Consider the following 12,592-nt stretch of genomic DNA (forward strand, 5'->3'; position numbering starts at 1 on the left):
GGCTAAAACTGAATTGTTGTTATAAATGTTTTTTTTAAGAATTAAGCTTTTGGGGCGCGAGACTACGTGAGCGCGGCGGCGTTCTGCGCGTGCTCCGCAGAGAGACGCGAGAAGGAGAAGGTTGGGTCCAACTCGCGGAGGAGATGTGTGATTGGCTGAAGCCGTGCTGGGGGGCCCCCCAGCCCTTTCGGCAGGGGTAAAACAATAAGAGGGGGCGGTGGCAAAGGGGGCGGGACGTCCGTGTTCCTTGTCGTTCGCCGCAGTGCCTGGCTCCCGGGAAGAGGTGGTTGTGAGGGGAACCAGCTCGTAGCTCTCCGGTTCCGAGGTTTGAGGTTTGTCGGAGGAGGGAGAGGGCGGCGAGCGAGAAGAATCCGCTGCAGCCGGTCCTCGGCGAATTTCCCGCTGACCTCCGCGCGACGTACCCGCCGCCGCTGTTGGTTGGAGTTTCCCAACCAGGGATCGAACCCGTGCCCCCTGCAGTGGAAGTGCAGAGTCCTAATCACTGGATCACCAAGGACTTCCCTTAAGAGAATCTGGCATATATATAGAAGGTAAATCTTGAATGAGTTTGTGTTGTCCCACCTATTTACCCAGCCTGTGTTGAATGAAGTAAGACAATGGCCTAGAGTAATGATGCATTTGACATTGTGCAGCAAAGAAATGGTTATGGAGAAGCCCAGTCCGCTGCTGGTAGGGCGGGAGTTTGTGAGGCAATATTATACTTTGCTGAATAAAGCTCCAGAATATTTACACAGGTTTTATGGCAGGAATTCTTCTTATGTTCATGGTGGAGTAGATGCTAGTGGAAAGCCCCAGGAGGCAGTTTATGGCCAAAATGATATACACCACAAAGTATTATCTCTGAACTTCAGCGAATGTCATACTAAAATTCGTCATGTGGATGCTCATGCAACCTTGAGTGATGGAGTAGTGGTCCAGGTCATGGGTTTGTTGTCTAATAGTGGACAGCCAGAGAGGAAGTTTATGCAAACCTTTGTTCTGGCTCCTGAAGGATCTGTTCCAAATAAGTTTTATGTTCACAATGATATGTTTCGTTATGAAGATGAAGTATTTGGTGATTCTGAACCAGAACTTGATGAAGAATCAGAAGATGAAGTAGAAGAGGAACAAGAAGAAAGGCAACCATCTCCAGAACCTGTGCAAGAAAATGCTAACAGTGGTTACTATGAAGCTCACCCTGTGACTAATGGAATAGAGGAGCCATTGGAAGAATCGTCTCATGAACCTGAACCTGAGCCGGAATCTGAAACAAAGACTGAAGAGCAGAAACCGCAAGTGGAGGAGAAGAACTTGGAGGAGTTAGAGGAGAAGTCTGCTTCTCCTCCTCCCGCTGAGCCTGTGTCTCTGCCACAGGAGCCACCAAAGCCGAGAGTGGAAGCTAAACCAGAAGTTCAGTCTCAGCCACCTCGTGTGCGTGAACAGCGACCTAGAGAACGACCTGGTTTTCCTCCTAGAGGACCAAGACCAGGCAGAGGAGATATTGAACAGAATGAAGCTGATAACCGTAGAATAATTCAGTATCCAGATAGTCATCAACTCTTTGTTGGTAACTTGCCACATGATATTGATGAAAATGAACTGAAAGAGTTCTTCATGAGTTTTGGAAACGTTGTGGAACTTCGCATCAATACCAAGGGTGTTGGGGGAAAGCTTCCAAATTTTGGTTTTGTGGTTTTTGATGACTCTGAACCAGTTCAGAGAATCTTAATTGCAAAACCAATTATGTTTCGAGGGGAAGTACGTTTAAATGTGGAAGAGAAAAAGACAAGAGCTGCCAGAGAGCGAGAAACTCGAGGTGGTGGTGATGATCGCAGGGATATTAGGCGCAATGATCGAGGTCCTGGTGGTCCCCGTGGAATAGTGGGCGGTGGAATGCTGCGGGACCGGGATGGAAGAGGACCCCCTCCAAGAGGTGGCATGGCACAGAAACTTGGCTCTGGGAGAGGAACCGGGCAGATGGAAGGCCGCTTCACAGGACAGCGTCGCTGAGGCTCCACTGTTGGCAAAGTCTTGGCAGTGGTACATTATTCATCGTGTTTGCATTCTTGTTAAATTTTTTTGGCTTTGGAATGTGACACAGCCTTTTTGATCATTTCTTTGATGTGAAAATCATCTTTTGGTTATCAGTTAAATTGAGGTGGACATTATTTCCCTAGTTTTACAACAGGATTCGCATTGTTAATTTATAAATCTAGACTTGGAGAACTAAGGACTGAGAAATGACCATATCTTAAACTGTCTGCAACAAAATGAACTTAAAAGGACATGCCCAACTGAATTCAGGTCCTTTGAGTCAAAAAAAATCCTCTGCTGCACAAAAAAAAAAAAAAAAAGAATTAAGCTTTAACATAAATGGTGTACTTATGTAAAACTAAAACTCAACTTTCCTTCACTTGCTAGAAGAACAAAGTTTTATTGGACCGTTGGTCTGTTCCTGATAAGAAATTGTAATGGTTTTTCTTTTTAAGTAATTTGCCTAGAAAGCAAATATTCTGTGCTTTAGAAAAATAATTTCCTGTTTTAATGTTGTATCAATCAGGTCTTTGATTATTTTAAGAAAACTGAATTTTTTCAATAGTAAGAACTGAGTATTGCTAACAACTATGTAACCTTCTGTATTTGTCTTTGATATCTTTTATTAACACTTTGATCAGAGAGGTAATTAAATCTTGTGCTATAATAAATCTGTGATTGTATTTAGTCAAGTGTTTTGAAATCTTTTGATATTTTTGACAAACTCCCCAAATTCTAAATAAATTCTTTTTGACCTTAAATTAACTTTGAAATCTTATAGAGGACCCCTGCAACATTTCAAAAGATGTGTTCTCTTGCCTTATAAAAAGAGAGATGTTATACTAATTAGGCTTCTTTGGACTAAATTACATGGGAAGTGTTGCCAAATAAGTGACAATAAAACTTCTTAGGTTATATTGTATAGGTTAATGTTATTTATATAAGTTGTTTTAGAAATTGTATAAAATTCCTAAAAATCTGATACATCCCAGTATAATGTTATCACTTGTAATTCTAGTTAGAATGTTGTATGTTACAGAAAAAAAATGCTTTGTCAATTCCATTGTAGTGAATTCTCATTTGATCTTTGACAATCGGCAACTAGTAAATGGGCAACTAATAAATGACATGCTTACTACTAATCTCTTACCTTCTGAAATTGCTGTCTTCAAAATTGAGGCTTTCATTAAACAGACTGAATGTGAGTATCAAGGGAATGCCCTAGCTTACTATTACACAAGGACAGAAGCAACAGAATCTATAAAGATTGTGACACATGTGGATGAAGTCCATTCTGCTTCTGAAAGAAAAAAATACCCCCTTACTGTCAGACTTTTGTCACCCTGATGTTCTTGTAACATGGCAACAGTCTACTCCTGAACTAGAGAAATTAAGACAGGTAAATAATGGCTGTTAATTAAATAGCCAAGGCTATGGGAGGCCCAAAACAGCTGCTTGGTTCTTCCCAGCTCCCTGGAAAACTCCATTTTTTCACAATCTCTAGGGATTGAGACACCTACTTCACTCAGCAAATTATATAAGCCTTAATGAAAACCTTGCAAATTTCTTGGAATTATCACTGTCCCTATCACCTCCAATCATCAGTCAAGTCTATTGGTATACATCTTTCTTCTGATACCTTGTCTCTTGTTAGTATGACCAGCTACTCTAAGTCTGTAATTTCTTATTCTTAAGTCTATCATCAACACGTTAAAGAGGCTTCCCTCAATCCCAATTCAGAAGATCCCATTGGTCACAATTTAGAGCCTGGTGACTGGTATTCTGACAATGTCAGAAGAGGAAGCCCTCAAGCTCCATTGGGAGAGACGTTACTAAATGGTCCTGACCACTGACACTGCTGCAGAACTAGAAGGCATTGAACCTTCAGTGTACATCTCACAGCTAAAGAAAGCTTCACCTGATATCTGGTTCTGTACAAACGCTGGAGACCTCCAAATGAAATTGATGAGGAAGAGAAGCAGCTGACATTGATGTAAACTGCTTCTGTCCAAGATGCCAGATCAAGACTTCCAACTTTAACTAAGCATGAAACCCTTTCTTTTTTTCTTTCTTTCCTTTACTTCAGCATTGGCCTAGAAAGATAACACCCTCATTTGTATCTCCCAGGCCATTGCTAAGGGGAATAACTTCTAGAATTTTGGATGACTCTTTACTTAGGCTAGGAGGTTCTCTTCCCACATGTGCTAAAAATCTGATGGACCCCTGTCTTGAACAGGCAATTGTGCCCCAACAGGATTTATATTTGTCTGTGATGGTATTCATTCTCCTTGGGTCTATGAATGCCTAGATGGCTGGTGCACAATTGGGCAATGCCTCTTAGGTTATTTAATTTTGTCCCTAACTGTTCTAGAAAGAAACTTTGAGGAGGGATTTATGATTCAGGAATCACTTCCTTTGGCAGGGCCATGTTTACTTGATTGGGAGTAAATACAAACGAGAATGTTATTAGAAGCCTCTTCTTAACTCTTAAAAGTATTGCAGAATCTGGTGCTAAAGCAATAGATGCCCAAGAAATTCCTTAGACTCTCTGGACAAGGTTGTTTTTGATAATCTCTTAGCCCTTGCTGAACAAGGAACAAACACCACCTGTTGCATGTGGCTAAACTCCTCTGGGGAAGTAGAAACCCAATCGCATAAAAGTAAGGAACAAGTACATTGGCTGTAAGAAATTTCACCAAACGATTTATGATCTTTTGATCTATTTAGCTGGTTACCTTCAGGTCTGGGCTCCTGATTTGGAACCATCATATAATTTGGAATTGTCATGTTACTTTTAGTTCTGTTTTGTATGATTATTTTTTAAGTTTTTAACTTGTTGCTTGTTAAACTTTTAAAACAAACTAACAAAAACCTATACCCTATAAGGTGATGCTGGCACAAAGCGTGAAGTTGATTGCCAATGCTTATGACCTTGCTAAGATGTAGACTTCTTACATCTCATTATTATTTAAAGGTGATCTCAGTAGTTTCCTAATCCATGCACTTTTCCTCTGATGTGTACATGACACCCAGGAAAGGTCCTTGTTGGCACTGAGGAACAAAAGACACTGAATTTAGAAAACCTGATTTTGATCACTCATGCTTTTAAGAAAAGATCTTGATCAAACAGGAAATGTGAAAATAAATAAAGGAAACCTCATTTAAATTGAAGTTGGGAAGTGGAAAGTGGAGCTGTCAAGCCCAACCACTTACTGCTGTCTGCAGACCTCAAACAGGAAGAGATGTATTTGACATCTCTGACAGGAAAAAAGTTACTACTTCACTACCTCAGCAAGAGAAAGGATAGCTTTCCTCCTTGCCTGGCAACAGACGAGCCAATGAGAGACTGTCACAACTCAACCAATGAAAAGTCACTACACTTCGAACTCCCAGTTTCCACCAATGGACTCTTTGTTTATAACACCTCTCCCAACTTCCCCTTTTTCTCTAGGAACAAAAGTTCCTCTCCCTTTTTTTTCCAGACTTGCCTGTATTTTTTGCTATAAAATGCTTGTTCTGAATTTCAATTACCTGCTATTCCTGAATAAACTCATATTGCTGGTAAAATAACTGGTTGTTTTACTTTTAAGGTCAACAAAGTTCATGAGTAAAAAGACCATAACTAGCAAATTTATAAATGAAGAGCTTCTTGTATTTAATCTTACAGTTACAAAGAGTGGAAAAAACCTGAAACCCAAGCTTCAGATTTCCCTTCTCACAATGCATATACCAACGGTCCTTGTGCCTTAAATCAAAACAATTACTTTAAATCAACAATTATCCATAATAATTAGTGAAATGAGTCATAGATTTTCAGAGCTATAAGGTAGTATTGATGGTGATGATGATAATGATGATGAAATTAATTATAATAGGAACTAATAATTATTGAGTGCATATTAAATCAAGGCATCAGGCTACAGTACATATACCATTTCATATAATCCTTACAAAAATCCAAAGAGCATCCTGGGTTTCAGATGAGGAAGCCAAAGCTTTGAGACTTTCCAATCATCAAAAAATAGCAAGCAGCACATCTGGGACTTGACCCCAGGTGCATTTGGCTTCAAAGTCAAGCCCCTAATAGCACACATTCTCAGCTTCATTAACTAAATCTCTTTCACTTCACAGTTGTTGTAGTTAAAAACTAAGAGGTTACACCTTATGCCTGAGGTCAGTCAGTGAGTGACAAAAGATAAGAGGAACATAAATAAATGTTCCAACTCTAAGGTCCTACTTGGGGGGACTTTTTTAAAACAGTTTATCAGATACAATTTCAGTGCAGTTCTCAGGCAAAATGCTTTCCCCCTTACCACCATTAAGTTAATAAAATCCATCACATGGATCATTCTCATTCTTCAAGTCTCATTTAAATATTTCTCTATCAGTCATGACAGGCTAGGTTACACTATGGTCAAAGAGTCTTAGTGGCTTAAAGCCACAAAGCCTTACTTTTTGCTCATGCACCATGTCCATTAAGGGAGAGCTCAGGACTGTGCTCTGAGCACCCTTGCTCCAGAACCCAGGCTGATAAATAAATTGTGATCTTGGAGGTGCCTGGTCTCTATGCAGAAAGAAAGAGATCACTGAGCCCTGGGACCAGCATTCAGTCCTGTGTCCATTTATAACCCTTTAGCTGGAAATAATGGCAGGGTCCCAGCCAGTCACAAGGGGGCAGGGAAGAGGGGCCCCACTATTTGTTTGGAAGGCAGAGAGCCAGAAATACTCTCTGAATATCCTTGAGGACCTCCACAGTGACTTCCTTAGACACCCCTCCTCCTTATTCTCAGCAGTGGCTGCATTCCTCCACTTAAGGCCACAGCTCCTTGATTATACTTTTGTCAGGTTCTGGCAATAGTTCTTCCTTTCCTTACTGTGGCTTGTCTTTGAGTACTTCCTAACCCTGTGCTGGTTTCCTCAACTCCAACAGCAACCTTGTAGATAGTCCCTTTGAAAGGCTTTACTTATCACTTTGAGTGACATCGCTTTTTTCCTGCCTCCTGAGTGTCCCCAAACCAGTAAGCTCAGGTCTAAGCTTAGATCCATCCTACTACTCCTTCCCCAAAGGAATTGATCTCCATCATGAAACTTTCACTCTCTCCTTAATGCACTGCAGCAGGTTTTCTGCCTATTCTGCTCTCTCATGATCGTTCTTTCTAAAGTTACAAGTACTCTTCAGATGACAAAGTAAATAGATGCTATAATTTTCTTATCTCACCCCAATTCCCTTTCTACATGCAGAGGTAGGGGCAGAGCAGATCAACAAGCCTGCTGCCTAAAAGCAAAAACCCAACTAACGACATAGATACTAGGTTTCACTTGACTTTTGGACCATTAGGATTAGGGTAGAGGTTGGATCTAGCACCGTGGAGGGACCACCACACTAACAAAACTTTCCCTGACACTTTTTCTCCCCTTGGTCATCTTCTTATATTGATGGGGATACAAGGAGCTGGATGCTGACTGAGAAGCTGGCTTTTCACTACATTGAAGAAGGATTCTCCCCCAAATGTTCACAGCTGTTCTTAGAATCTGTAAGCACTTTACACATCTTTGTCCTCAGGGTTGGCTCCCGATCCCTGACTTGGGGACGATAGTGTAGTCTCATTCAATGTACTGTCATACCTTTTATTTCAGTTATCTATCACTATATAAAAATGACTCAAAACTTAGTGCCTTAAAACAGCAAACATTTTATTATATCTTATGATGTTGTGGCTCAGGAATTCAAACAAGGCTCAGCTAAGGATTCTTCTATGATGTGCCAGGGCTGGCTTGCATCGGTTCACTAGAGCCAATTGCTAAATATTCAGGAATTTTTATACTCTATGGCTAAATCTTTAATATCTTGGAACCAGCCATGGTGAAGATATTTACATCACAGAAATCAGGAAACACTAAAATATTTTCTATTTTTTCCCCAGAGGGCCAGTTAACCCATATCACACTGCTTCCTTGACAGTGGTTAGTATTCAGCTGGTGATGGACTGGTCTGGAGGATATAAGAAGACTGACATATGTCTAGCTCTTTAGTGGAGATGGCTAGAAGGTTCAGCTGAGACTGTCAATCAGAGCACCTACCTGTGGCTGCTTCAGCATGATAGTCTCAGGGTATTTAGTCATTTTATATGACCATTCAGAGCTCTTGGAGCCAGTGTTGCAAGATCCCAGACAGAAGCTGCAACACTTTTTATGACTTAGCTCACATGCCACATTAATTTATCAATTAAGTTACTATGTCCCATCCAAATCCAAAGGGATTAGACTTCATCTCTCAATGGAGAAAGTAGTAATGAGTTAGTAGTCACCTTAGATATCTTTCCTAGGTGGTAAACACACTCCCAAATATATATAATTGCCTTATTAATATCTCAGTCTCAATGTTTTATAGGCATCTGTAACTCACATTCAAAACTGAATTCATATCCTTTCCCCTTATATTAGTCAGAATAAATCCTGCTAGTTGCTATAACATACAAATGCTGGAAAGCTAATTGCTCACCCTGTGCAATGTGATTATGAGTGGGCCAGTTCTCCATGCAAGCATTCAGGGACCCAGGCTCTTTGAATTCTATGGCTCTGCTATCTTTCACTGGTGGCTTCAAGTTTTCCAGTTCCCACTTAATCCATGTTGGTTGCAGAAAGGAAAGGGCAGGAAGATCACTTGGGATTTTTCATTGACTTGGCCCTTTCTTCCACACTTCGGACCAAATTTCTCTTCTTCCTAAGGGAGATAACTCAGAGCCTCATTTAGAAATTGCATCCATTTCAAAGCCCAGATCTATGGTTAATGTATAGTCCTCTTCATCAGACTAGATAGTACTGATGTAGTACAATTGCAATAAGTCCTTTAGGGCAGGGAAAAGGAGCTCCTGGATCATAGTAATTCATGTCCAATTCTTGCTGAATATAAATTTTGAAAGTTTTCTACCTTGAGGGAGGGGAGAAGTTCCGACTTGGGCTTCCATTCTGCCCTCAGGTAGGAGATTTCCTACCCATTATACTCTAAGATCACTCTAAGATCCCACCTTTTAGGGGATTCCTCCACAAGTATAATACAACTGAAAGGGTAAGGAGAGTATTTCCTTCCTGTACTGTATCTTCAGCTTTATTCCTGCTCATGAATGATTGGTGATTGTACAGTTATTCTGAGTCTTGAACAAAGTCTTTCTTCCCCTTCTATTATTATTTTTATTCCAATATCATGTATTCTTTGGAAAAACACTTTCCTCAGAAATTGTGCAAGCTTCTGATTTATTTCTTGTTAGTCAGTCTCAGGCATCCGTTACCATCCCCAAAGTTCTTTCCTAAGCCGTGATTCTCAAGTCTGATTTATTTCTTTGCTTCTTCGCTGTGAGGCCTCCTTCTTTCTCTAGTGGAGGGTAATGCCTACCTTGAGGTATTCTGAAACAATATCTGGGAAGGTTACATCCTTATTCTGGCCTTTGCCATAAGGCTGAGTCTTTTTATTCAAATGAGAAGATGTACTGGGTCTTTCACAGAAAGCTTTTGAAAATTACATATTTTACAATTGGAACCTAGGAATAGTTAGTTTTTCCAACCTGAACAACTCTGAATTTCTGGACTTTGGCATTCTGATTATTTTCTTCTTTCCAACCATCCAATTCTTTCCTGAGGTATTTTTTCCTTTTATTTAATCCTTGCCAAATGCACCCAATACCAATTAATACATACTAGTAAAAAATTTGTTTACAGTCTCTTTTTCAGCTCACGAGGAGCATGATCTGCTGCCCCAGTTATCACAACAATTTGACCAAGTGATTTGCTACCGAATAGCCTGGATCTCTAGCCATCCAGTGACCACCACTCTGTCACCTAATCAACTGCTTCCTTATCAACTGCCAATCAGCTAAGGAAATGACACCCAAGTTAAGTTTACTTTGTTTTGTTTAGTTTCTGTTGTTTGTTTGGTTTTATTTTTACAGCAACTTCTTACTTCGAGGTACCAATTTCTGATTTAGTCAGGGTAGGCTAACTTCTGTGAGAAACAACAGATCTCACTGGCTTAACATTGCAGAGGACCATTCCTTACCCACATGATGGTGTAATGTGTGCATGGTGTTTTTTCTTTCAGCAGTGTCACACAAGCCCAGGATACTTCTTTTCTGTGGCTCCAAAATCACCCTGGAGGCCCAAGTTGGCAGACAGAGGAAGGTACATGGAGGTTCATATGGGAGACTTTAAAGACTGGGACTGGAAGTGCCCATCTTTCATATATGCCCACATTTCGTTGGCTAGAACTCAAACGTGTAGGTCTACAATGCAATCTTCCTATTGGACTGGCAGAAAAAGTAAATAGATTTGCTGAATATATAGCATTGTCTCAATTACAGCCCCAAATGACTCCCTTTCTACATTGTGTATTTAGTTGAAAAATAACATCATCATACTTGGCCCCAAGACAAAGGCCAAGGAGTAAGTCTTCCATAAGCAATCTTTCACCAAGTTTTATGCCCTTGCTATCGCTCTCCATCATGTCCTTTTTTCTACTGTGACAAACACTGTTTTAGTGTAGACATTCCTTTTTTGCCCTGTGGGAATTTTTTTAGTCACCACCTACCTGGTCTGCCTACCTTCCATCAAGACTTTGCCAGCCTAAGGCCCACTCTGTTGCTAGACTTGTTTTAATGAAGGAAAAATCTGACCATTTTTCTCCAGGGCTTTAAATTGTTCAGTCGCTCCCAGTGTCTTTTAGGATAAGCATTAAATTTCTTAAAAACACAAAGCCTCCCTAATGACCCATCTCTGTCTGGACATCTTGTTTTAGTTTTACCTTTAGCCTCTTTTCTCACTCTTTGCTCCAGCCAACACCGACCATTTATTTATTTATTTATTTATTTATTTATTTAAAGCTTTTTTTCTTTTCTAAATTTATTTAATTTATTTTATTTATTTTTGGCTGTGTTCAGTCTTCATTGCTGCTCACGGGCTTTCTCTAGTTGCAGCCAGCGGGGGCTACTCTTCGTTGCAGTGCATGGGCTTCTCATTACAGTAGCTTCTTTTGTTGTGGAACACTGGCTCTAGGCACGCGGGTTTCAGTAGTTGTGTCCTGGGGCTCTAGAGCACAGGCTCAGTAGTTGTAGCTCATGGGCTTATTTGCTCTGCAGCATGTGGGATCTTGCCACACAAGGGCTCAAACCAGTGTCCCCTGCATTGGCAGTCAGATTCTTAACCACTGCTCCACCAGGGAAGCCCACCAACCACATTTTAATTTTTTTTTTATTTTGAGATAATTGTAGATTCACATGCAGTTGTCAGAAATAAATACCGCAATCACTTTTCACTCCTGAAATCTATCATGCCTCTACATCCCCCACAAGCCTCCAGAGAAACTTTTCTGACTCTTACCGACAATTTAATGCATTTCAACTCTCCACTTCAAAGGGAATTCTTATTCTTTCACCTGTCAGTGTTACTCTCCTACCTCACTGTGTACATATACTCACATATGCACACAACTTTCAAAGTGTGCATGCTGGACAGTCCACTTACCATAGGCAGGGACCATTTATTTTTCAACCTCATAACCCTTGGTTATGGTTCAGGTCTTGGCCCACAGAAGGTACTCAGCAAAAGACTGTGGATTATTGCTAAGCAAAATTCATAATGGCTAAGCATTCAGGCTCTGGATTCTGTCTAACTGGTATTTGCACTGTGAAGTGTTAACTCAGCATCTGGGATGTTCATACTCTGCACATTCCAAAGAAAAGATTGGCCTTTAACAGGCTTCTTGAAGATAACTTCTAAACCCTCGGAAAATCCTGCCTGATAAGAGTGTCTTCTTATTCCTGGAGGCTTGAGCCACTCCAGATAGTTTATGCTAACAATGTTATTTATGATGGGGGCCTTGGGCCAAGCTGTATCAGTTTTATATCTGGAGGAATTAGAGACTGAGACACTAAGATCAAATGGGGGTCCATGCCTACATGACTGACCACAACAGAAACCCTGTACACTAGGGCTCAGGTGAGCCTCCATGGTTGCCAATACTCTATACACGGCACACATGGTTGCAGGGAGAATTAAACGCTGTCTGTACTACGCCACTGGGACAGGACGACTGGAAGACTGATTATACCTGGACTCTCCTGAACTCTGCTCTATTTACCTTTTTTTAAAAAAATTGAGATATAGTTGTTTTACAATAATGTGTTAGTTTCTGCTGTGCAAAGAAGTGAATCAGCTATATGTATACATATATCCCCTCCCTCTCTGACCTACCTCCCCCTTCCTTCCCACCCATCTTGGCCATCACAGAGCACTGAGCTGAGCTCCCTGCACTATACAGCTGGTTCCCACTAGGTACCTGTTTTACACATGGTAGCTTTGATGACTTTAATCTCTATCTTTTTGTTGTAGTAAATTATAACTATGATCATAACAGCTTTTCAGAACTCCGTGAGTCCCACTAGCAAATTGTTGACCTAAGAATGGTCTTGGGGACTTGGCATGGCACAGACTCCAGTTTCAAAACTAATTAGCTGTGTGACCATAGACAGATAACTCAAACTCTATAGGCTTAATTTTATGATATGAT

At 40.7% G+C, this 12,592-nt stretch overlaps 1 protein-coding gene across 1 annotated transcript; it reads left to right on the top strand.

The window, feature by feature from the left end:
- The first annotated feature begins 640 nt into the window (after nucleotides 1-640).
- Nucleotides 641-2,332, top strand: LOC308621872 (ras GTPase-activating protein-binding protein 2-like). The gene has a single exon (XM_081242691.1). It carries the CDS (start codon nucleotides 661-663, stop codon nucleotides 2,008-2,010), a length of 1,350 nt encoding a protein of 449 aa, XP_081098817.1. The 5' UTR covers nucleotides 641-660; the 3' UTR covers nucleotides 2,011-2,332.
- Nucleotides 2,333-12,592: the final 10,260 nt, after the last annotated feature.

The sequence above is a fragment of the Mesoplodon bidens genome, assembly GCF_964165515.1.
Source record: "Mesoplodon bidens genome assembly, chromosome: 1".
In the NCBI taxonomy this organism is placed as follows: Eukaryota; Metazoa; Chordata; class Mammalia; order Artiodactyla; family Ziphiidae; genus Mesoplodon; species Mesoplodon bidens.

Excerpts from the sequence above, each read along its gene's own strand:
- LOC308621872 (XM_081242691.1), top strand. The coding sequence starts at position 661 with ATGGTTATGGAGAAGCCCAGTCCGCTGCTGGTAGGGCGGGAGTTTGTG.